Source organism: Scyliorhinus torazame, chromosome 6 (genome assembly GCF_047496885.1).
Source record: "Scyliorhinus torazame isolate Kashiwa2021f chromosome 6, sScyTor2.1, whole genome shotgun sequence".
In the NCBI taxonomy this organism is placed as follows: Eukaryota; Metazoa; Chordata; class Chondrichthyes; order Carcharhiniformes; family Scyliorhinidae; genus Scyliorhinus; species Scyliorhinus torazame.
The window spans coordinates 276,887,033-276,912,835 of NC_092712.1; the positions used below are offsets into that span (position 1 = coordinate 276,887,033).

The following is a 25,803-nucleotide window of genomic DNA, read 5'->3' on the forward strand; positions in this document are numbered from 1 at the left end:
TCTCGGGGGGGGGGGGGGGGGGGGGGGGCACTGTTATGGGCCAGGGTTTAGAGAATCCCAAAGTGTATCATGGAGTTCACCTGACCCACAACTTTTAATAGATTGTGGTATGGGGAGCACACTGCTCACTCTACAGGTATGGTACAGCAGGAATGGGCCAGTATTTTTTAAAACAAAACAATGTTCATTCTGTGAACTCAAGTTAACCTTTCTAAAACAAACAGTGAACATCTTAGCAACCAGTAAATCAAATACACCCCCCAAAGAATACAACACTAAGTAATCTGTATGCTGTCCTTTTCACCCAGAAGACTTAACAAACCTTTAAATAGAATCACATCGGAGTTTACATTCAATACTGAAAACATTTATAATTCTGAATTCACCAAATGATTAAGAGATAGTCCTTCACGGCAGAGAGCTCAACAATACAGCTGTTTTGTCTGACTTCAGCTACAACACTGAAAAACGAAACCAAAAAGACAGAGACACCCAAGCTTTTCTCAAAGTGAAACTAAAAAGCAGAACCACTCAGCTCCACCCACACTCTGACATCACTGCAGTAACATGAGCAGCTAACCATGTCTTAAAGCGACATTCTCATGACATCACCTACACGCGACTTCCTCGCTAGCGCTCTGTGCGCCCTGTCCACCTACAAGGGTTGGGAGAACGTCCCCTCCCCCAGTAGCTTCTCAAACATGGCCGCTATGTATGCCCCTGCATCCGTTCCGTCGGATCCCTCAGGGCGACCCACGATTCTCAAGTTCAGCCGGCGCAACTTGTTCTCTAGATCCTCCACCTTCTCCTGGAGCCTTTTCTGTTGGTCTTTCAACATTCCCACCTCCAACTCCACTGCAGCTTGGTGCTCCTGCTCAGTCAGTGCCTTCTCCACTTTCTGGATCGCCCGATCTTGAGCATCCAGTCTGAGTTCCAGTCGTGCAATCAACTCCTTAATCGGTCCGAGCAGTCCTGTTTCTGATTGGCGAAGCCCTCCTGTATAAACTGCATCAACTGCTCCGTCGACCGCTGGGTCGTCAAGCCAGAACTCCGGTCCTTCACCATGCTTTCTCCCATTACAGCCTCAGCCCAGCCTTCTCCGTTCGCCTATTTCTTCCTTTGCGAGCATTCCTGAGTCCGCTCCTCCATGCACTGATGTAGGATTCCTCGTATCCAACATTAATTTTCCACTTCAGATCCGACAGAAAATCGGGCGGGGGAAAAAGGTCCAAAATTCCGATCCGAGTGGGAGCCACCAAATGTGCGACCTACTCCTTCTTAGCCGCCATTGGAAGTGCTTTTCTCCATTTTAATGAACAACTTAACCCCTGGTGTAGACAGCAGCATTATAAAGTTTGCAGATGATTTGAAAATTGGCAGCATTGTAGATTGCAGTGAGGGATAGATGTAGACTTAAAGACGACATAGACAAGATGCTGAAATGGGCAGAAATGTGATGGGTGGAGTTCAGAGTGGAGAAGTGGTGTATTTTATGAATATGGAAAGAAAGTAAACTATCAGTTGCACAGATTTTGAAAAGTTTGGATTTTTAAAAATAAGTTTAGAGTACCCAATTATTTTCTTTTTCCAATTAAGGGACAATTTAGCATGGCCAATCCACCTAACCTGCACATCTTTGGGTTGTGGGGGTGAAACCCACGCAGACATGGGCAGAATGTGCAAACTCCACACAGACAGTGACCCAGAGCCAGGATTCGAACCTGGGTCCTCAGCGCCGCAGCCCCAGTGCTAACCACTGCACCACGTGCCGCCCAAGTTTGGATGTTTTGATGGCAGTATACATGCATCCAGGAGACAGGGCTATGTATAAATTCTTAAGCTTGATGTTAGTGGAAGAGAATCTCGAAGAAATCACTCAACACTGGTCCTCGCATCAAATGGTTTATTTTGCTGGCGGGAAGGTGGCATCTGCTCAAGACCCAGACCATGCCTCCACCGAACAAAAGAAAACATCCATTCTTATACATTTTTCTAAACTGCTACACAGCCCATTCTGGCTGGACCTTGTCCAATAGTATTGGAGAGATATTCCCTGCCTCATCGCGCTGCAGTCATGTGATTTGAGGAATAGCGGTCGATTATATCAATCAAATTAGTTTGCCTGCCCAACTGGGTTATGTCGTGATCGGCAAACTTTAATGTCCCATGCTAAGGCTAGTAGTAATTGCACGCAAGGTCTTATCAGAGGCGTTAACCCTCTTAGGTTGCCGGTATCTTTTGCCAAGGGTATATATTAACATTCAATCCCCAATCCCACACTCTCTGCCACCAACGTTCGCTCTGCAAAACGTCCTCTGTGTCTTTTTCCAAAGCCCGGATTTTTGGTAACAGACCATTATTGCGAAAGGAGGTTACAGTGGTGGCGACGCAGTATTTTCCTTTTCCTCCGTAACCTTAAACTGCATGGGGGCAGGTATAATCTCTTAAGACACAACCATGAATTCTGATGATCCGACATTTGTCCAACACTCCCTGCCACACCGGGTGTCGGGCACATTGTAATGCCCCCTTTCTGTTTACACCCCGTGAGGGAGATCCCATATAGTGTATTATTCCTGCGTATAGCAGAGGTCTTGGTGAGATAGTACCGGAGAGATGTGTTAGCCTGTATGATTCCAATGTTCTCCATTTGGTAGTGAGGGAATGCCCCTGAGTCCGGTGTGATGATAAGAGATCATCAGGACCACCCCTACCCCCATTATCTTGCCCATTTTGCAGTCGTGGAATCTCTGAGTATACTCTGGTTAGACCTTTCAGAGTACAGTTGTCCAGCCTTGTCGTTTGGCTAGCTTAGTCAGTTGCGGGCTGTCTATCCAATCGCACCTTCCCCCTTTTGATCTGATCAAGGTTGTGCCTTATCTGCCCCACTATCCATGAGCCATACGTGTGACAAAGCTGCCCCTGCCGGAGCCTTCCAGTTTTCTCCCTTTCTTGGTCGTTGAGTTTGTTGATTGTCTTAGTATGGGCCTCTAACACTGTTATCCCATCCAATTGCATGCCCAGGCCTTCTTCCCCCAGGCTGCCTATACCTTTCTCTGCTTCCTCTAAGATCCCCTTCATTACTCTTTAAGTTGTTCCACCTTTGCATTTAACCCTTGTATGTCTCGTGACTTTACCATAGATGTTCCTGTGTTCGTCCTGTCACTGCATCATTGATTAAGCCCCTTCTTACCCTGTGTAGCTCGTCCTGGCCTCAAAATCTAGTGGTACCTTGGCATTGGCAGCCTGCTTCATTACAACCTTACTTAAACACGATACATATTTCTTTCACGTTATGAACAATATCCCAGCATCTGATCCCGCAAGAAGTAGATGCACAATTTTGTGTACGCATCTGTCTTTCCCCGAATGTACCTGCAGCCACGCATTAAAATAAGTTCTATCATTGTTCCAGTCTCTGGCTGCTGAGATGCATATCTCATCAGTAAAATTATATAAAGCCCATAGTTCATGTAGCTGCATTCACACTGTGTCCGTTGCGTAATCAATGATGTTCCTGCTCTTGTAGTTGTTCTGAGGTCTCGAGCCATCACGAGTCCCCACAGCTGAAGCAGCTGCTGTTCCATCCTTTTGAATGTTTAATCTGAAAATTTAAAGTAAAGTGTCCTGGTCGTCACCAGGTGTTAGGTTTTGTCCGTATAAAATTTCTCTATTTTTCTTGAGGTTGCGCGCCTGATTCTGTTGTGCTTGAACCCGACCCCGACCACGAAGGTGGTTTAGTTAGCCACCTTAATAGAACCCAAATCCTCTCCCCAACTATCACAAATTCCTGAAGCTACTCCAAATCCTGTTCCACTTGCAGTTATTTGTAAAGCAAAACACAAAAGATCCATTCTGCTTGGGACAGAGTGGGTTAACTAACTTGAATATATCTGACGATTCAAAACTTAGTAATTCCCAATTAAAAATACATCTTCAGCTGTTAACAAGCAAGGGTCAATTTCTGCTGCTATGAAAAGAGGTAGAGTAAGAGTTCTCCACCATACTTCATTTTGTCACCACCCTTTTTTTTAAACAAGAATCATGATCATGGACCTATTTTATTTAGCAATCTCTCTGTTACATTTCTTTCTGCAACCTCAGAATTATTCCTTCATGGAAGTTTTAACCCTGAACTAATCCAACACAGGATTGGTCAGATGCATTTCAACTACCCTATCAAATTAATATTTTTATATTCTTACGTACGTGAATTTATATCCTGATTAAAATTCCCTGTGTATCAAAAATACCCTGGAATAATAAACATGGATCTAGGTTGATAACTTTTGAAAAGAAAGATTTGTTAATTATATTTCAGTTTGTTAGCGGTTTGACTCAAGACACTCAAACTATGATCTCAAAATCACAATATCAGACGACACACAAATATCACCACACTCACAAAGGAACGTAGCACTTCAATGCTTTGACCAAAATTAATTAGGTAAACATCCTTGTGGTTCCTGTTCTAAACTTCCAAATTATAAACTTAAGGTTATGTCCCAGAAAATAACCTTAGAAGAGATGTATGAACATCCACAAACCAAACACACATTCTCACAGCTCGCCAATATCACAGTTAACAGTTAACCTTCTCTCATGGCTACAGATTCGTAAACATTTTCGCAATCACTTGATTAAAATTCTAAACAAGGACCGGGATTCTCCGAAATCCCAGCAAACTGACGTCGGCGTCAAAACCGGCGCAAGTGACGCCGGCGTCAAAGGGCCTCCAGGCCCAGTCATTCTCCCCTTCCTCGGGGGGGGGGGGGGGTGTGCTAGATCGGCGCCAGAGTGCTGTACGCTGCTCCGGCGCCAAAAGCTGGACCGACATGGCCGGCACGGGTCCGTGCGTGCCACGGCCGGCTCCACGCCGGCGCAGGTGCGTGGTTGCCATCTCCGCGCCGTCCCCCGGGCAACATGCCGGAGCCCTACAGGGACTCAGCACGGCGTCGTCGTCCCCCCCCCCCCTCGGAATGAGCGTGCCTGCCGATCGGTAGCCCCTGATCGCGGGCCTGGCCACTGTGGAGGCCCCCCCCCCCCCCCCGGAGTAGGATTCTCTTTCCCCCCCCCCCCCAACGAGGACGGCCCCCGCAGCCAGAACTCCCGCGGTCCCGCCGGGTGGGACCGTATATAAACCACGCCGGCAGGATTCGGCGTGTTCAGCGTGGAGAATCGCAGTGGGGGCCGCTTTCAATGGCCCCCAACCGGCACGGCTGCGACCACTCGGGCGTGATTGGCACCGATTCTCCGGTCGCCAGAGAATCGCCGTCGGAGCGGCGTGGCGCGATTCTCCCCCCCTCCCCGCCCGCGATCTACCATTCGCCTTCATCATAAAACTTTTATTTCTTTTATTCCATTTAAGTCAATTTCCAATGATTGAGTTTATAGGCTTCGTTATTCTTAGAGATGTATTTTTTTTGGACAATTTAGAACAGATCAACTGTCTGTTGAAATGGTTAATTTTCCTACAGAACCTAAAAGGGTGGAGAGTGGTCGGAGAAATTTGGAACGCCATTGCTTCTCTTCACATAATCTTAAAAACTTACTTTGTTCTTTCCTTTAATTTTACTCAAATTTCTTTCCTGTTCTTTAAACTGATTTCAATTCCCAATGTTCGCTACTTAACCGGTGTTTGAAAGAAATGTTACTAGTTTTTTTTTCCCCCAAATGAATTGGATTGCTGCCACGTTTATCTCGGAGGCACTGGCCTGGCGCCTTAATGCCATCACCTCAAACTCAAATCCGATCTTGTAAATTTGAAATGAATTTTGTTTTAGATAGGAACCCATTTGTTACGTTTCTAACCTTAATCTTCTATTTACTTCACTCCCTTTTTTTTTGTGTCTATTGAATTCCACCCAGCTTCCACATTTTATCAATCGGGTTGCAATACTTCTGAGTGAGAAAAAGGGACGTTGTACCTTCCCTTCCTCATTCCTCAATGAACCCGAGGTCTGTCTTTTTGGATTTAGCTTGATTTGATTTTTCTTTTTCTTTTTGACATGTCTATTTAATCTAAATGGTGATTGAAGATCAAAACTTTGTGTGAAATCAGGGTGCCCCCTTTTCAGGAAACCTCACTGCTCAGTAAAGTTCAAATCCGATTTAAGCATCTTATTGTTTTAGCTGCCAAATGGCACAAAGGGGAACACTCCTGTTCCCACTCGAGCTCTACCTTTTTACTTGCCATGACTGGGTGGGGCTAGAACCGTCCGGAATCTACTCTGAAGTCTGCTTTTAGTCGGGCGCAACTTGTAGTAGGCACGTCGCTTGGCTTGTTGTGGGATCACAAGTCAGTCACTTATTTTTCACACACACACAAGCACTTTCAGACAATATCCAACAACGCCTACGTCCCTTAACAAACTAACCACCACCGTTTGACTGCTAGCCAGACCTTGTTCACGGGTTCAGAATTCGTCAGCTACCGAATACCGTCCCGTCTCCGGGATACATTTATACTTGTAATGAGTAAATGTACTCACCCGGGACTTCCAGTGGCGGCGATGTGCTGAGCTGACGCACATCAGGTGGCTCTCCTCCCAGTTGCACCCAACACCGTGAATTTACTTGAGTTTGTGGCCCAAAAAGCCACTTAAAACCACCGGAATACAACCCACCGGAATACCAACAGCGCGAGAAGGAAAGAGGATGCCTGCGAATAACAGATCGAGGGGACGGCGAGAAGTCAGAAGCAGAAGCGAAGGAAAAGGGCAGGAACCAACGGGTGGCAAAACGTGGGTCTGCCAGAGGGGATTGAGGAAGAGACCCAACGGGCTGTGTCGCCCAAATGCTGGGCAATCTAGTTCGGAGGGAAGACTTTCCAAACATCCCAGAGATGGACAAGCCACACAGGCCGCTCCGGCCTAAACCCTAAACTGGGGAACAGCCGAGGGCGATAACTGCGAAGCTGCACCGATTCCAAGACCGGGAAAAAATTCTGGGGTGGGCCCTACAGACTAAGTCATGCTTGTAGGAAGGGCACAGAATCAGGGTCTACCAGGACATTGGGGCGGACCTGGCAAAAAAGAGGGCTGAATTGAATAGAGCGAAATCTACGCCCTGCAAGAAAGGGATGCAATTTGTCATGCTATTCCCGGCCAGATTCTGGGTGACATACCAGGGGAAAGAACATTACTTTGGTACCCCGGCGGAGGCCAATGAGTTCGTAACCAGGAACAACCTGGAGAGAGAGAGCAGACGCGCAGCGGTGAAAGCGGCAGGACAGAGGAAGAAAGGGAATGAGAGTGGAGGACGGGCCGAAAACAAAAACTGTAATATGGACTATGTTTTCGTGCGGGACTGTGCTTCCTCGTTTTAGTGTTCGTCTCTTTTCTCAGTTTAAAGATGGGAAACGGGGAAAGGGGAGCGTGAATTGAGGAAGCGGGCAAGGGAGTGTAGACTGGGTGTAGATGGGTAGGTAAAACAGAGCCAGGGCAGACCAATATATACCATTTGGAGTCACAAAAGCTGAAATCTCCTTTGCCGTTTTGGATAAAGGTACCTGCCAGTAACCTTTAAGTAAATCCAGTTTGGAGATAAAAGCTGATTGTCCCACTTTCTCAATGCAATCCTCCAACCGTGGGATAGGGTAAGAGTCTATTCTTGTAATTGCATTAACCTTTCTATAGTCCACACACAATCGTTGGGTACCATCCAGTTTCTGTACCATCACTATGGATGAGCTCCATTGGCTGCAACCCACTTCAATTATGCCATTTTTAAGCATACTTTCAATTTCTTTTTGAACCTGTGCCAATTTTAGAGGGTTAAGTCTCCATGGATGTTGTTTAATTGGGACAGCATTTCCCACATCTACATCATGTATAGCCATTTTAGTACTTCCCAACTTATTTCCACAAACTTACCCATGTGATATTAATAACACTTTCAGGTCAGTTTGTTTTTCTTCTGGAAGGTAATTGAACGATTTATCCCAATTTTAAGAACATCCTCGTTATCCAATTTAATTTGAGAAATGTAAAATTCAGAGTTCTTCACGTTGAGCTAGAATCACTAAAACCTCCTCCTTTTGCTCTCCTTCCCTTTCAAAATATGTTTTAAGCATAGTCACATGACACTCGGTGAGTTTTCCTTCGATCTGGCGTTCTTATCAAATAATTCACTCAATTTCCTTTCAATCTGATAAGGTCCACAAAATCTTGCTTTTAAAGGTGCACCTACCACTGGTAACAATACTAAAACTTCATCTTCCACTGGCAAAACTACAAACTTTTGCTTTCTTGTCTGCTACTTGTTTCATCACATGCTGTGCAACTTTTAAATGTTGTCTAGCCAATTCACCTGTTCTATTTAATCGTTCCCTAAAATTTGACACGTGATCCAAATATGTAGTTTCAGACTGCTCACTCACCAATTTCTCCTTAATCAATTTAAGTGGTTCTCTTAGCTCATGATCAAAAGTTAGTTCAAAAGGACTGAATTTAGCGGTGTATGAGAAGGTGAGGAAATGTATGCAAAATTACCTGCAGGTCAGTGACATAGGGGAAGTCTCAGCTGCGGTGCTTTGGGAGGCGCTGAAGGCAGTAGTGAGAGGGGAGCTGATCTCGATTAGAGCACATAGGGACAGGACGGACAGGGCAGAAATGGACCGACTGGTAAAGGAGATCTTACAGATAGACAGGAGATATGCACCCCGAGGGCAGAGCCATTAAGGGAACGACGAAGGCTACAGACGGAGTTCGGGGCGTTGTCCACAGGTAAGGCTGTGGAGCAGCTTAGGAAGGCGAGGGGTGTGATTTATGATCACGGGGAGAAAGCCAGTAGAATGCTGGCACAGCAGTTGAGGAAGAGGGAGGTGGCCAGGGAAATAGGGAAGGTAGTCGAGGGGGGGGGGGGGGGACTTGGAAGGAGATCCGGCAGGGCTGAACAAGATGTTCAGGGATTCTGCAGTAAGGGGGGGGGACTTGGTAGGAGATCCGGCAGGGCTGAACAAGATGTTCAGGGATTCTGCAATAAGCTTTACACCTTGGAACCCCCTGTGAGGCTGGAGGGGATGAGGCGCTTTCTGGATGGACTGACCTTCCCAAAAGTGGGTAGGGGGTTGATACACGGGCTGGGGGCCCGTTCAGGACCGAAGAAATATTGGGGGGCATGAGGTCCATGCAATCGGGTAAAGCCCCGGGCCGATTGGGTATCCGGTGGAGTTTTATACAAAGTTCTCTGAGATAGTGGGGCCGGTGCTGGTTAGGGTTTTTAATGAGGCAAGAGACAGAGGGGTTTTACCCCCGACGATGTCACAGGCCACCATCTCCCTGATATTGAAACAGGACAAAGACCCGGAGGCATGTGGGTCCTATAGGCCGATCTCTCTGCTCAATGTAGATGCTAAAATACTGGCCAAGCTCTTGGCAGCTAGGATTGAGGACTGTGTGTCAGATGTTATTATGGAAGATCAAACCGGGTTCGTCAAGGGCAGGCAGCTGGTGGCCAACCTAAGAAGGCTGCTGAATGTGATCATGATGCCCCTGGAGAGTAGGGAGGCAGAGGTAGTTGTGGCAATGGATGCCGAGAAGGCTTTCGACCGGGTTGAGTGGGACTATTTATGGGAGGTGCTGGGACGATTTGGGTTTGGGGAGGGGTTTATCGACTGGGTCATTACTGCAGTACCAGACTCCGGATGCTAGTGTAAGGACGAATAGGACGACGTCTTGACTATTTTAGACTGTGCCGAGGGACAAGGCAGGGGTGCCCCCTCTCCCCATTGCTGTTTGCGCTAGCAATAGAGCCACTGGTAATTGCCCTGAGAGCTTTTAGGGGTTGGAAGGGGCTGGTACGGGGAGGGGTGGAACATAAAGTTTTGTTGTACGCCGACGACCTGCTCTTATACATCACGGATCCAGTGGTTGGGATGAATGAAATCATGGGAATTCTGGAGGAATTCGGCTGGTTCTCGGGGTGCAAACTGAACATGGCAAAAAGTGAGTTGTTTGTAGTCCGGGCGAGGGGCTAGTAGGGTCAGTTGAGGGGGCTGCCGTTTAGGTTGGTGGAGGACAGTTTTAGATACTTTAGGGATACAGGTGGCGCGGGACTGGGGCCGGTTGCACAAGTTGAACTTATCTCGGTTGGTGGAGCAAATGAGGGTCGAGTTCCGGAGGTGGGATGCACTCTCACTGACACTAGCGGGGAGAGTACAGACGGTTAAAATGACGATCCTCCCGAGATTCCTGTTCGTTTTCCAGTGTCTCCCCATTTTCATTCCGCGGCCTTTTTTCAAGAAGGTTAATAAAATGATTATGGGATTTCTGTGGGCGGGAAAGCCCCCGCGGGTGAGGAGATTGATGCTCGCGAGGAACTGAGGGGAAGGGGGCTGGCCCTGCCAAACTTTAGTAATTACTACTGGGCGGCCAACATAGCTATGATAAGGAAGCGGATGGTGGATGCGGGGTCGGTTTGGGGGCGGATGGAGGCCGCTTTGTGCAGGAGCACCAGCTTGGCAGCCCTGGTTATGGCACCCCTGCCACTCCCGCCGGCATGGTACTCCACCAGCCCTATAATGGTGGCGACCTTGAGGATCTGGGGCCAATGGAGAAGGCACATGGGGGGAGTGGGAGCATCGGTTTTGTCCCCAATCTGCGACAATCACCTGTTTGCCTTGGGAAATATGGGCGGTGGGTTCCGAGCATGGCGGAGGGTTGGGTTGAGAGGATGGGGGATCTGTTCTTAGAAGGGAGCTTCCCGAGCATGAGGGCGCTAGAGGAGAAATTTGGGCTGGCGAGAGGGAATGATTTCAGGTACTTGCAGGTGCGGGACTTTCTATGCAGACAGATTCCCTCCTTCCCACGCCTGCCACTTTTGGGGATCCAGGACGGGGTAGTGTCCAGTGGATGGGTGGTGGAGGGAAGGGTCTCGGATATATATAAAGAACTCATGGGGGCAGAGGAGACGCAGACCGAGGTGCTGCAGCTTAAGTGGGAAGAGGAGCTCGGAGGTGAGGTAGAAGAGGACTTATGGGCGGAGGCGTTGAGTAGGGTAAACGCGACCGCAACATGTGCTAGGCTCAGCCTGATTCAATTCAAGGTCGTCCACCGGGCCCACATGACAGTGGCCTGGATGAGTAAATTCTTTGGATTGGAGGACAGGTGCGGCAGATGTGCGGGAGGTCCGGCGAACCATGTCCACATGTTCTGGGCATGTCCAAAACTCAAGGGGTACTGGCAGGGATTCGCGGACGTTATGTCCTGGGTACTGAAAACAAGGGTGGTGATGAGTTCAGAGGTGGCTATTTTTGGGGTTTCGGAGGACCCGGGAGTCCAGGAGGAGAGAGGGGCTGACGTTTTGGCCTTTGCTTCCCTGGTAGCCCGGCGACTAATTCTGCTGGCATGGAGGGACTCAAAGCCCCCGAAGTCGGAGGCCTGGCTATCGGATATGGCGAGCTTTCTCGGTCTGGAGAGAATTAAGTTCACTCTGAGAGGGTCACTGTCAGGGTATTTCTGTGGGTAATCCATATCTAGTAAAAGATTTAAGTAATTCCTCCACAATATTTTTAGCTGTAATATTGCATACTGGAAAGGCCTCTGGAAACCTGGTAGACACATTCATTATAGTCAAAAAATATTGATTCCCACTTTTTCTTTTGGGAAGCGGTCCTACGCAATCAATTAAGACCCATGTAAAAGGTTCCTCAAATGCTGGAATGGGTATTAAGGGTGCTGGTTTTATCACCGCTTGCGGTTTCCCTATCATTTGACATGTGTGACATGTATTGGATACATCCTCAAAAATCGAAATGGTTTAATTGTCACCAGAAATGCAATACGCATAAATGCACTTAAGTGGGTTAATTTAAACCTGGAATCCAACAAAGATTTCTGAGCAACAGCTGGTTGGTGTAGACGCTTTATGGAATGAAAATATCTAAGTGTTGAGGCAAAAGACAAGATCACTCCGAGACTATCAAAAGACTGAAATGTGGAGTGGAAAGGCTCTATAACAGTACTAATGGAAACCACAGATCATGAGAAGACAGGATTCAGGGTTATACTAGCCTGCATGGCTGGAGGAACAAAATTAAAGCATCTGGTCATTTTCAAATGTAAAGCCATGCCAAAAATTTAATTTACTTCAGGAGGTTTTGTGCATGTGCATTACAACGACATGATGGATGAGTATGGAGTGAAGTTGCGGATCAATAATTTGTGGAGCAGGCATCTCGGGTGGCCCACGTAAAGAGTGCAACTTATTTGTGTGGGACATGTTCATATCCCATCGTTAAGATAATAATATTCTGGTATACACTCAGATTCCTCTTCTATGTATGCTTTCTGATACATCCGTTTTATTTCTATATCTTTCTGTTGTAACTCTGACAATTTTCCTGAACTAAAAATATCCACCTCATCCTCCATCTGTTACATGGATACACAGAAGATAGGAGCAGGAGGAGGCCTTTTGGCCCTTCGAGCCTGCTCCGCCATTCATCACGATCATGGCTGATCATTCAACTCAATAGCCTAATCCTGTTTTCTCCCCATAGCCTTTGATCCCATTCTCCCCAAGTGCAATATTCAGCCGCCTCTTGAATATATTCAAAGTTTTAGCATCAACTACTTCCTGTGGTAATGAATTCCACAGGCTCACCACTCTTTGGGTGAAAAAATGTCTCCTTATCTCTGTCCAAAATGGTTTACCTTGAACCCTCAGACCGTGACCCCTGGGGCGACATTCTCCGACCCCCCGCTGGGTCGGAGAATCGCCGGGGGCTGGCGTGAATCCTGCCCCCGCCGGTTGCCGAAGTCTCCGGCACCGGAGATTCGGCGGGGGCGGGAATCGTGCCGCGCCGGTTGGCGGGCCCCCCCCCCCCGCTCGATTCACCGGCCCGAATGGGCCGAAGTCCCGCCGATAAATTGCCTGTCCCGCCGGCGTAAATTGAACCACCTACCTTACCGGCGGGACAAGGCGGCGTGGGCGGAGTCCTGGGGGGGGGCGCGGGGCGATCTGGCCCCGGGGGGTGCCCCCACGGTGGCCTGGCCCGCGATCGGGGCCCACCGATCCGCGGGCGGGCCTGTGCCGTGGGGGCACTCTTTCCCTTCCGCCTCCGCCACGGTCTCCACCATGGCGGAGGCGGAAGAGACTCCCTCCACTGCGCATGCATGGGAAACTGTCAGCGGCCGCTGACGCTCCCGCGCATGCGCCACCCGGAGATGGCATTTCCGCGCCAGCTGGTGGGGCACCAAAGGCCTTTTCCGCCAGCTGGCGGGGCGGAAATTCCTCCGGTGCCGACTGTAGAAGCCAGGTATTTCGAATGTTTTATTATTTTTGAGATTAGGTATGCCTGTTATCTTTGAGGACCACAGAACTCTTTGTAAGAGATCGTTTGTACATTTATAAGCTGTGTTAACATCTACATAATTAGTACAAATACTATTACCCATTTGTATCCCTTTAGGGTTCATACTCATGAAGCAAATTGATCCGTTTTGTTTACCATTAGTTGGGAGGTTGAGATGTTGAGGTTTTTGGTTAGGGTTATATTTAAGTTGGTGCCATCCTAAAAAGGTATTTAGTGGATAACCTGCAGATTTCCATAGTTTAATATATTTTTGGATGCGAACCTGGAACCTTCCTTTTTCACATGAATATGCTCCAGAACGGATCACCACAGAGTGAGGGACACTTTGATAGATGTACCATTCTGCCATTTCTGAAGCATTAAAGGGAATAGTTAAAAAGGGAATACCCTCCCCTGAGTTATTAGGGGTTGCAATGCATACCCAACAATTGGAAATATTAAAGTTTTTAGCATATATCGTAGATGTGTAAAGGAATGTGTTCTTATTCAGTTCTGATACAACGTTCACAAAGCCAATCAAATAACTGAAAATTAAAATTGCGGCAAACATTTTACTTGTATGTGCGCTTCACGTGTGATGCGTGAATCCAACTTTTCTTTCCTTTTAACTTCACAGCGGATTGGGTGGTGAGAAGGATTACGAAAGGACCTTCCCACTTTGATCCTAAGGGTTCCTTTTGCAGCTTTTTAACGTACACTTCTTCACCAGGCACCAGGTCGTGCCCACCTTCTGGAGGATCTCCCCACGCAGCTAACACCTGTTGAGAAGCAGAGCTAACTGCATTTGTTAGATCTTGACAGTAAGACAACAAAGCATCACTCATTAAATGACAGTCTGCTTTCCGCAAGTCAATAGTTCCTGGCAGAGACATTGGTCTGCCTGTGATGATTTCAAATGGACTCAGGCCTGTTGTTCTGTTTGGTGTAGCTCTAATACTACATAACACTATTGGCAAAGCTTGGACCCAATTCATGCCTTCCTGGCTGTATTTAGACAGTCTTTCTTTCAAAGTTCGATTCATACGTTCCACTTGTCCTGATGATTGTGGATGATAAGGACAGTGTAAATTCCAGTTAATGTTTAGTAGTTTACTGACTTCCTTACAAACAGCACCTGTGAAGTGGGATCCATTGTCTGAGTCAATGCTAGCTGGAACCCCCCATCTAGGGATAAAGTCTTTGCATAGCACTTTGGCTGTATGGGCAGCTGTCCCTCTTCTAGCTGGAGCAGCTTCCACCCATCTGGAGAATTTATCCACTATTACAAGGACGTCATTGTACTTTTGACATTTAGGAAGGCTGATGTAATCTACCTGTATATCCTGGAATGGACCTGCAGGAGCAGGAGCTCTTAATTGAGGCATTGATGTTATGGGTCCCAAGTTATTCTTTTGACAGGTTACACAGCGGTTTGCTACCAATTGTGCAGGTTTTTTGAATCCTTTACCACACCAACTTCTATGGAATCGATCCATCATTTGTTGAGGTGATATGTGTCCCCATGAATGAATTTGTTGAGCTAAAAAAGGCATTAGCGATTGTGGTGCAACTGGTTTACAAGTTTGAACTTCTCTCCAAATGTCATCATCATCACCTGGTTGAATACCTGATTCTAACCATGTCCATTTTTCTTCCTTTGTACAATCATTCTGCATTTCACGTAAATCATGTAATTAAGGTTGTTACTCCCAATTTGTAAATGTGACTGGATTCCTGATGCCACTGAGAGGCACAAAGGGAGGCAGCTTCCCTTGCTGCTTGGTCCGCAAGAGCATTTCCTCTTGCTTCCATAGAGTCCCCATGAGTATGGGCTTTGCATTTTAGAACTGATACTTCTTTTGGTAAAACCATAGATTCTAGAAGATTTTGTACTTCCTGTCCATTTCGGATAGGTGTACCTGCCGTTGTGAAAAATTAAATTAAGCTGTTATCTGCATTGTGAACAATGTTGCTGTGTATTCAGTCTCTGTCCTTGACAATTAGCACAAGCAGTGTCAAATTATCTTGCAACTGTGCTGTTTTAATGTCACACTGTCTTTGAAAATATGCATTTGCCAGAACAACGGACCTCAGTAAAAGTGAATTATGCTATATAAATGGGTATTTAAAACTGGGGCTCAACATTTATGCTTAAACAGCTATCTTTTACCTATACTAGTTGTATTCGAAATACCTGGCTTCTACACCGGCCTAGCCCCTCAATGTTGGGGCTCGGCCCCCAAAGATGCGGAGCATTCCGCACCTTTGGGACTGCGCGATGCCCGTCTGATTGGCGCCGTTTTGGGCGCCAGTCGGCGGACATCGCGCCGTTTCCGGAGAATTTCGCCCCTGGTTCTGGACGCACCCATCATTGATAACATCTTCCCTGCATCTACCCTGTCTAGTCCTGTTAGAATTTTATAAGTCTCTATGAGATCCCCTCATTCTTCTGAACTCCAGCGAGAACAATCCCAACCTAGTCAATCTCTCCTCATTGACAGTCCTGCCATCCCTGGAGTCAGTCTGGTAAACCTTCGCTGCACTCCCTCGAGAGCAAGAACATCCTTCCTCAGTGAAGGAGACCAAAACTGCACACAATATTCCCAAGTGTGGCCTCACCAAGGCCCTGTACAATTGCAGCAACGCATCCCTCTTCTATACTCAAAACCTCTCACAATGAAGGCCAACATACCATTAGCCTTCTTTACCGCCTGCTGCACCTGCATGCTTACTTCAACGACTGGTGCACAAGGACACCCAGGTCCCGCTGCACACTTCCCTCTCCCAATTTACACCCATTCATAGTAATCTGCCTTCCTGTTTTTGCTTCCAAAGTGAATAACCTCACACTTATCCAAATTATACTGCATCTGCCATTGATTTGCCCATTCGCCCAACCTGTCCAAATCTTGCTGTAGGATCCCTGCATCCTCGTCACAATTCACCCTCCCACCTAATTTGGTATAATCTGCCAACTTTGAGATGTTACATTTTTTTTCCTCATCCAAATCATTAATATATAGTGTGAATAGCTGGGGTCCCAGCACCGATCCCTGTGGTACCCCACTAGTTACTGCCTGACAATTTGAAAAGGACCCATTAATCCCTACGCTTTGTTTCCTCTCTGCCAACCTGTTTTCTATCCACCTCAATACATTTCCCCCAATCCCATGCGCTTTAATTTTGCACAATAATCTCTTATGCGGACTTTGTCAAACGCCTTCTGAAAGTCCAAATATACCCCATCGACTGGCTCCCCCTTGTCAACTGTACTGGTTACCTCTTCAAAGAATTCCAACAGATTTTTCAAGCATGATTGTCCCTTCATAAATCCATACTGACTCTGACTGATCCTGCCACTGCTTTCTAAATGTTCTGCTATAAAGTCCTTGATAATGGATTCAAGCATTTTCCCCACTACCGATGTTTGGCTTACTGGTCTATAATTCCCTGCTTTCTCTCGACCTCCCTTTCTGAATATCGGAGTGACGTGAGCTACCCTCCAATCTGCAGGGACAGTTCCAGAGTCGATAGAATCCCATAAAATGACCACCAATGTATCCACTATTTCCAGAGCCACCTCCTTAAGCACTTTGGGATGCAGATTCTCAGGCCCTGGGGATTTATCCACCTTCAATCCCATCAATTTTCTGTTCTTTTCCAATCATCTGGTCAAAAATCGTTTCTGATACTCGAACTTGAACTTTATTTTCACTCTTTGAGTTCTCCTCGTGTCTTAACCTGTGACTTTGCGTCCTTGTTACTACACAATCAGGAAAATTCCCAGGATATTCATCCTTCAACAATTCAGTTGTTTGATTTTCCACTGGCTTACCAACCACCTTATGCATCACTCCCACCGGTGATCCAGCTATATCATTACCCAAGATAAACTGTATTCCTGGACAAGATCGTTTCTCTATTACTCCTACTACCACTTCACCACTCTTCACTGGACTCTCCAACCTCACCTTATATAATTGAACACTACTCTTCTCACCCTGAATTCCACATAGTACCACCTGTTCTGGCAATATTCCTCCCAAACTACATAATTCCCCATCTCTTACCATCAATGATTGACTAGCTCCCGAATCTCTCAAAATTCTGACTACTTTACCTATACCTCGTGGTACACATGAGTAAACTTTACCCACACAAGCAAATTTTTTTAAGAGATCTGGCACCTTCCAATCAATCACCTCTTGATCAAGCTGTACATTCTTTTGCACCACTTTCGCATCAATTGGGCTTTCCTTTACCACTTTAACAAACCATACTGGCTTATCCTGTTTTACCACACTAGCCTTCCCTGTGCTTTTCTTCAACCCCCAACACTTGTGACTTTACATGGCCTAGTTTATTACAATAAAAACATCTGAAACTTTTCATGTCTCTTCCACCCTCCTGGATTTCTTTTTTAATCTGAGGTACACTTTCCTTTTTATCTCCTATCAGATCCCCTTTATCTTTACCACTTGAGTATTTCTCTTTTCCCCAGTTTCTATCCCTCACAGGCTGAAACTGATTTTGAAAACCAAACTTTGATTTACGAACTAATTCAGAATCATCTGCCATTTCTGCTGCTAATGTCGCAGTTTTAACCCTCTGCTCTTCCACATGAGTTCACACTACATCAGGAATTGAATTTTTAAACTCTTCCAAAATTATCATTTCTCTAAGAGCTTCATACGTTTGGTCTATTTTCAAAGGTCTTATCCACCTATCGACCAGGTTCTTTCCTTAAATTTCTAAACCTTTGTCTGTATGCTTCAGGCATACAGTTCGTATGCACCTTAGTTGGATTTTTTCACCTCCTCGTACGTCCAAGATACCTCCTCTGTGTTATGGGCCAGGGTTTAGAGAATCCCAATGTGTATCATGGAGTTCACCTGACCCACAACTTTTAATAGATTGTGATATGGGCAGCACACGGCCCACTCTGCAGGCGTGGTACAGCAGAAATGGAAAAGTATTTTTTAAAGCAAAACAATGGTTATTCTATGAACCCAAGTTAACCTTTTTAAAACATACAGTGAACATCTCAGCAACCATTAATACAAATACAATCCCCAAAGAATACAACACTAAGTAATCCTTTAAGCTTTCCTTTTAACATCCATAAGACTTAAAACACCTGTTACCAGAAGCACATCAGGTTAAAGTCACTACTGTTATTAGTTTTAAATCACCAGGATTGATTTACAGTCTTTAGGTTACAGAGAGAGGCTCTAATACACCTTCTGGCTGTGACTGCAGCTATCCAGCTCTAAAAACGAAACTAAAACACACCCTGCAGCAAACAGTCTAAAACGAAAGTAAAAAGCTGACGGACAGCCCAGCTCCACCCACACTGACATCATTGATAAACACCCATTTCTTAAAGGTACATTTCTTAAACACCCATTTCTTAAAGGTGATCTCACATGACATCTGATAGTGATGCAAATACTTCACTAGCTCTACCTGCCAACTTTGTTTGAATCAGTAATACCCACATGTCCTGTGGCCATTTCATTTGTTAAGCCATCTTCTCAAATGAAATAAAAAAGCCTTCTGCATCCTTCACATCAAACCTTGGCAATGCTTGGACATATTTAAATAGATTCCCACCAAACCTTCGACTATGCTCTTGCTCTTTCTCACTATCCTCTGACTGTATGTTTCTCTTTACCAATTTTAACTGACGTTCACATTTCATGGCCAGTTTCTGAAGTTCAAAGTCTCTCTTTTTCCTCTCTTTTTCTTTTTCCCTGATCTGTACCTCCTTCCGCTCGCTTTTTGTTCTGCTAGAGCAATTCGTTCTTTTTCCCTTTCCTCTCTCTCCTTTTCTTTTTGTCCTTCTAGGGCTATTCGTTCCTTTTCCCTCATTTTGAATTCAAGCTGCTTTAATTCCTTTTCATGCTGAAGCTGCTTGATCTGTAATTGAATTCTTGCCATTTCCAGTGATTCTGACTGCGTCTCAGGCAATTTTAAATGCTCAGCTACCGTGGCAATTACCCCTTCTTTCCGTACTTTGCCAGGAAATGTTAACTGTAATGTTGTTGCCAAATCTGAAAGCCCTTTTTAGTCTCCTTTTGTAAGGTGCTGCTCATGACCTTATCCACCCCCAAAAAGTTCTGAGCCTCTGAACCAGCCATTGTCCACAACACACTCCCTATTTAAACTGGAATACAACACCTGAAAAGCAAACACAAATATGCTCACCCCTCACTGTCTTTAAGTTCACTCAGCCATCCCCAATCACGAAAGATAGACACTTTAATCAAAACAAGCTTTATTCTAAGAATTTAGTTAACATATATATAAACACACAGCTAGAATTTTTATCAATTACAAACATAAAGACACCACACAGCTGCAGGCTTTCCCTGAGATTCTGAACCCGTCTCACCAGCATATTTAACTCTCCTGGAAAGCAAACTATATATTTTAAGTTACCAACGCAGGTAGCTATAATCAATGTTTTTTTTACTGGAACAACTCTTTAAAATGAAACCAGAGAAAGACAAGAAAAAAACTTATTTCTCCCTGAGTCCACAGCAGTCAAGCTGAAAATGAAACTAAACCATACCTCACAGCTCAGCTCCACCACAAAATGATATCACTGAAGCCATGTGATAAGACATAAATGGGCAGCACGGTAGCATTGTGGATAGCACAATTGCTTCACAGCTCCAGGGTCCCAGGTTCGATTCCGGCTTGGGTCACTGTCTGTGCGGAGTCTGCACATCCTCCCCGTGTGTGCGTGGGTTTCCTCCGGGTGCTCCGGTTTCCTCCCACAGTCCAAAGATGTGCGGGTTAGGTGGATTGGCCACGCTAAATTGCCCTTCGTGTTGGGTGGGGTTACTGGGTTATGGGGATAGGGTGGAGGTGCTGACCTTGGGTAGGGTGCTCTTTCCAAGAGCTGGTGCAGACTCGATGGGCCGAATGGCCTCCTTCTGCACTGTACATTCTATTAAAACCTTTCTTAAAGGGACACTCCCATGACATTCCCTATAAGTCAGCATGTAGGATTAAGCTGGCAATACGGGCCATGTTGCCAAGAAGATGTGTGGCATTTGAAACATGCTGACACGGACTGCATATGGTGACTAATGAACAGAAGTGGGTCCTTCTGGAAAATGAAATACAAAGTTAGTTTCAAGCTTAAAGTTATAACATTTGCTAACTCGTCAAATAATTGTGCTGCAGCGAGGGAATTTGGTTTCAGTGGAAAAACTGGTGCAAGAATGGAAGAAGGAATCAGCCATGAAGAAGGTGCCCTAAAACCAAATGCGCTGTGACAACAGGATCCAGCCACTGGCCTGGTCTTGAGAAGCATGTATTGGATACATCCTCAAAAATCGAAATGATTTAATTGTCACCAGAAATGCAATACGCATAAATGCACTTAAGTGGGTTAATTTAAACCTGGAATCCAACAAAGATTTCTGAGCAACAGCTGGTTGGTGTAGACGCTTTATGGAATGAAAATATCTAAGTGTTGAGGCAAAAGACAAGATCACTCCGAGACTATCAAAAGACTGAAATGTGGAGTGGAAAGGCTCTATAACAGTACTAATGGAAACCACAGATCATGAGAAGACAGGATTCAGGGTTGTACTAGCCTGCATGGCTGGAGGAACAAAATTAAAGCATCTGGTCATTTTCAAATGTAAAGCCATGCCAAAAATTTAATTTACTTCAAGAGGTTTTGTGCATGTGCATTACAACGACATGATGGATGAGTATGGAGTGAAGTTGCGGATCAATAATTTGTGCAGCAGGCATCTCGGGTGGCCCACGTAAAGAGTGCAACTTATTTGTGTGGGACATGTTCATATCCCATATAACTGATGAGATCACAGAAATAACACCCAAATTTGCAGTTCTCGATAGGGGTCCAATGTCTGTGGTTCAATCATTGCGTGTGTGCTTCAAAAACACAGATCACGTTCACGCTGAATGGAGTGGGTGGATAGTTACTGCAGAAAAAAATCTTTACCAACAGTGTAAATATATGTGCTGCCCTACTTAATGTTTTGTGTAGCTTTATCACCAAATCATGGGATACTGTTGATACACAGTGTCATCAATCATTCACAAAAATGTGGAACATCCTGTTCCAGTGGGTGGAGAGGAAGATGATTTTTTGTGGAGTGATGAATCTGAAATGCTAAATCTGATCCGCAAGTGACTCGAGATTAATTCAATGGCCTCTTTGTATCAGATGCCGAAGTTGACTTTTTAAACATTGATTGTGGTTCAAACTATCCTTGTAGAATTATTTCATTGCATCAAATTTGGCACAATATAATTTGAATTGCCAGTGCTGTGTTTCTGTCCCCTTTCAAAATGGCAAGGACCTCCACCAACACCAGCAGTTCACATTTTATATTCGGCATATAAGCCGACTCTCACACAAGTGAGAGTCCAATGCCTTAATTTGTCTGAAACTTGCACTTCAATTTCTGGATTTGTCACTAGTGTCGTAGGTTCTACCATTAGAATTGTTGAATTCTCACTCTGAAGTTTTACTGGTTTTCTCAGCAACTTTTACTGGGAAGTATTTAGAAGCTATTCATAAAATGTTACCGGAAAAAACTCCTGTTTATTCTGGTTACTGTTGTTCTACTTTATTCGTGACCTCCTGGACATTTGCTGGGATGACAGATCATGGCTGGATTCTCCATTCCTGGCTCGAATGGAGAATCCGCGGGATGAACCCCTCACCAATTCCGGTACCGGTGAGAGGCTAGCACTGGCTCCGACTGAAACTCCCGCCTCCCGCAGCGAAAACAGCAGGAGCATGGCCAAGTCCTGGGCCGCGCATGCGCACGGACTGATGACCTGTAGCGGTCGTGCCGTACAACATGGCACTGGCAGTGCACAGACACAATCCGCGACCGCACCCCCTCCAAGCGTCACAATCCCGGCCGAGTGTGGTGGCGCTGGACACAGTCCGCAGCCACCACGCCGGGTTCACGATTTGTGTGACCACACATGTCCCGAGCTGTCGGGAACTCAGCCCATCGGGCAGAGCATCGTGGGTGGGCCGGCCGATGAGGTGCCAATGGCATTGTGACTGCGCGTGCAGCGTGTCACGACACCATTTCGGAGGGGGCGGAGCATGGCTAACCAGCATCAAACTGGTGCCGGCCACGATTTTGGCTTTGGAGCCCATTCTCCGCCCGATCTCCGAACACGAATTTGGTGTCGGGCAATGAAGAATCCCGGCCCATGTACTTTTATGTTGATTACTGTCTATTCTGAGAGGATTGAAGATGCTTCAGAATTAAACATAAACCTGGTTTAAGTAACAGCCAACGTTGGCAAGGTTAGAGTTCAATGTTCATCCTTGGAACTTCAACAGTTTCCAGTTAATTTCAGTGCTTGTATTTGATGCTTGTACTGATTAATGTACAACTAGCAAAGGCACGTTGAAGAGCTTGCTTTTATATAGTACTTTTCATACTTCAATGAACTCCCATAGCACTTAACAACCAATGAAGTACTTTTGAATTGCAGTCACTGTTTTAATCTAGGATATACAGCAGACATTTTGCATGCAATAAGGTCCCACAATCAGCAATGAGATTAATAACCTGATGATCTGTTTTAGTGTTCTGGTTTCGGGATAAATATTGGCCTGGATATCGGGAAGCACTTTGTTGAAATAGTGCAGTGGGATATTTTGTATCTATCTGAGACGGCAGATGGGGTACGGTTTGATGTTTCATCCAAAGGAGCAATGCCTCAAAGCTCCCTCGGTACTGTCCACCTACATTCTTTTTGCTCATGTCCAGGGGTGGTAATTTTATACACAGCCCAATGACTCCGACTGCAATATAACACCTCTCAGTTTAGTATGAGAAATTCCATTCAGGAAATGGGGCAAATGTCCAAACCATTACGCTGTGTTTCTATGTTGCACTTGTTCATGTTTTCAATTACATCAATTAACACTCAAGGAATATGTAATCTGAAAAGAGTAAATTTATTTACTCTGAAGCTGTCTAACTCGTGTTATTTTATTTGCAGTGGAATTTTCCCAGTGCTATGCTCACAAGGAAGGCAGGGGCAGCCTTGGCAGTAGGCTGCACAGTGGTGGTGAAACCAGCCGAAGACACTCCACTATCTGCATTGGCACTGGCAGAGGTGAGTTGGACCAGATACAGAGAGCACTTATTGCCAGAACCAAAATTATTGAGACCTTGGATTTTATCTGTCACAGAAGAGAGGAAAAAAACAAAATACACTGATATATGCTTCAATTAATCTCATTTCCATGTAATAATCCTCCCATCACCTATCTTCTGGGCGATACAGAACGCAAGAGACCTTCAACCAATTTAGGAACATTCTAGTCAAAAACCCCTCTGATTGTGAATAGTATATATATTACTGTTAAGATCCCAGTTGCTGTTATAACTGGACAGGAAGATCCCAGGATGAAACTCTGGCTCAAAAGATCGTAACGTTTTATTTTTTTTAAGAAAACGTGGAGGAACATTGTCACAGGACTGCTAATTTGTTTTTAACAACAAGAAAAAAATTATTAAACGTGAAAAGATCGATTCTCATACATACTCTTTTAATACCCCCTTAGCTTCACAAATATACACAGATTTTAAGGTAACACGATTGCAAAGTATATCTTGGGTTCTAATATCATAGAATCCCTGCAGTGCAGAAGGAGGCCATTCGACCCATCAAGTCTGCACCGATCCTCTGAAAGAGCACCCTATCTAACCCATTCTCCCACCCTATGCCTGAAACCCCACCTATCTTGGACACTAAGGGGCAATTTAGCATGGCCAATCCACCTAACCTGCTCATCCTTGGACTGTGGGAGCACTTGGAGGAAACCCACGCAGACACAGGGGGAATGTACAAATTCCGCAGTCACCCAAGGCAGGAATTGAGTCCAGGTCCCTGGCACTGGGAAGCAGCAGTGCTAACCACTGTCCCACCCATAATGGTCTCGGTGACACATAGTCCCTTTCACCACACAGGCTGAAACCGAATGAATTTTTGTCAATTTCTCCTCAAAAACCCCAGATAATTCTTAAACCATTAGCCACCTTGTCTCACTGAACTCTGGCTTCCACATGAGTGATTTCAAATTACACTTTCAAATCTTCTTTAAACAGTGCATTCCCTCAGCTGCTGCCATCAAAATGTTTCGCTTTCAGGGTTCACATCTCCCTCTTCAAAGTTCCTTTGTTTCGACTGTTGCACAAACTGTTCACAATACTTTAACTATGATGCATTAAGATAGCCCCAAACCTTGGATTTAACTCTGAAGCCTGCTTTCTCACTTTAAATCTGGTTACTGTAGCTGTCTTTTCAATTCAGACACTTTATTCTGATCTTCCCTTGAATTCTCCTGGACAGTACCTTGTTCAACTTGCTCTCTGTTCCCTTAACTCCAGTCTTCTTAAGATATTCTTTCAGTCTCAATTCCCTTGTTGTCTGGACTTTATCTGGTTCTTTGGGAAAGCTGCCTTTTTTTTTTTTTGCAATCTTCTTTTCTTGTCCGGCTTCTCTTCTGATAGAGTTGAGAGATGTTCACTCCCTAGCGTCCCATCTCCAACTGCCAATATATCCAGCTAAAAACTAAACTCAAAAAGCATTCCATCCTTAAAGGTGCCCCCGGTTGCTAAGCAACAACTGCATGCTTCTGCCAGCTTTTATTTACTTTTCACACCGTAACCTCTCTACGCACAATAAAAGCACAATTAAACCAATACCCCACACGTACAAATAGAACATAGAACATAGAAAAATACAACACAGAACAGGCCCTTCGGCCCACGATGTTGTGCCGAACCTTGGTCCTAGAATAATCATAGATTATCATTGAATTTACAGTGCAGGAGGCAATTCGGCCCACCGAGTCCGCACCAGCTCTTGGAAAGAGCACCCCACCCATAGTCAACACCTCCACCCAACACTAAGGGCAATTTTGGACACTAAGGGCAATTTATCATGGCCAATCCACCTAACCTGCACATCTTTGGACTGTGGGAGGAAACCGGAGCACCCGGAGGAAACCCACGCAGACACGGGGAGGACGTGCAGACTCCGCACAGACAGTGAACCAAGCCGGAATCGAACCTGGGACCCTGGAGCTGTGAAGCAATTGTGCTATCCACAATGCTACCGTACTGCCCTTAAGAACAAATAAATCTACACTATATCATTTTGCCGTAATCCATGTACCTATCCAATAGCTGCTTGAAGGTCCCTAATGTTTCCGACTCAACTACTTCCACAGGCAGTGCATTCCATGCCCCCACTACTCTCTGGGTAAAGAACCTACCTCTGACATCCCCCCTATATCTTCCACCATTCACCTTAAATTTACGTCCCCTTGTAATGGTTTGTTCCACCCGGGGAAAAAGTCTCTGACTGTCTACTCTATCTATTCCCCTGATCATCTTATAAACCTCTATCAAGTCGCCCCTCATCCTTCTCCGTTCTAATGAGAAAAGGCCTAGCACCCTCAACCTTTCCTCGTA

The 25,803-nt window shown here is 45.6% G+C and overlaps 1 protein-coding gene across 3 annotated transcripts in view; it reads left to right on the forward strand.

The window, feature by feature from the left end:
* Positions 1-25,803, forward strand: part of aldh5a1 (aldehyde dehydrogenase 5 family, member A1 (succinate-semialdehyde dehydrogenase)) — a 79,827-nt gene that overhangs the window by 25,254 nt on the left and 28,770 nt on the right. For all 3 annotated transcript variants that reach the window (XM_072509719.1, XM_072509717.1, XM_072509718.1), the window contains one exon: positions 23,321-23,437. In XM_072509719.1, the coding sequence (XP_072365820.1) occupies positions 23,321-23,437 (117 nt within the window). The remainder of the gene's footprint in view (positions 1-23,320; positions 23,438-25,803) is intronic.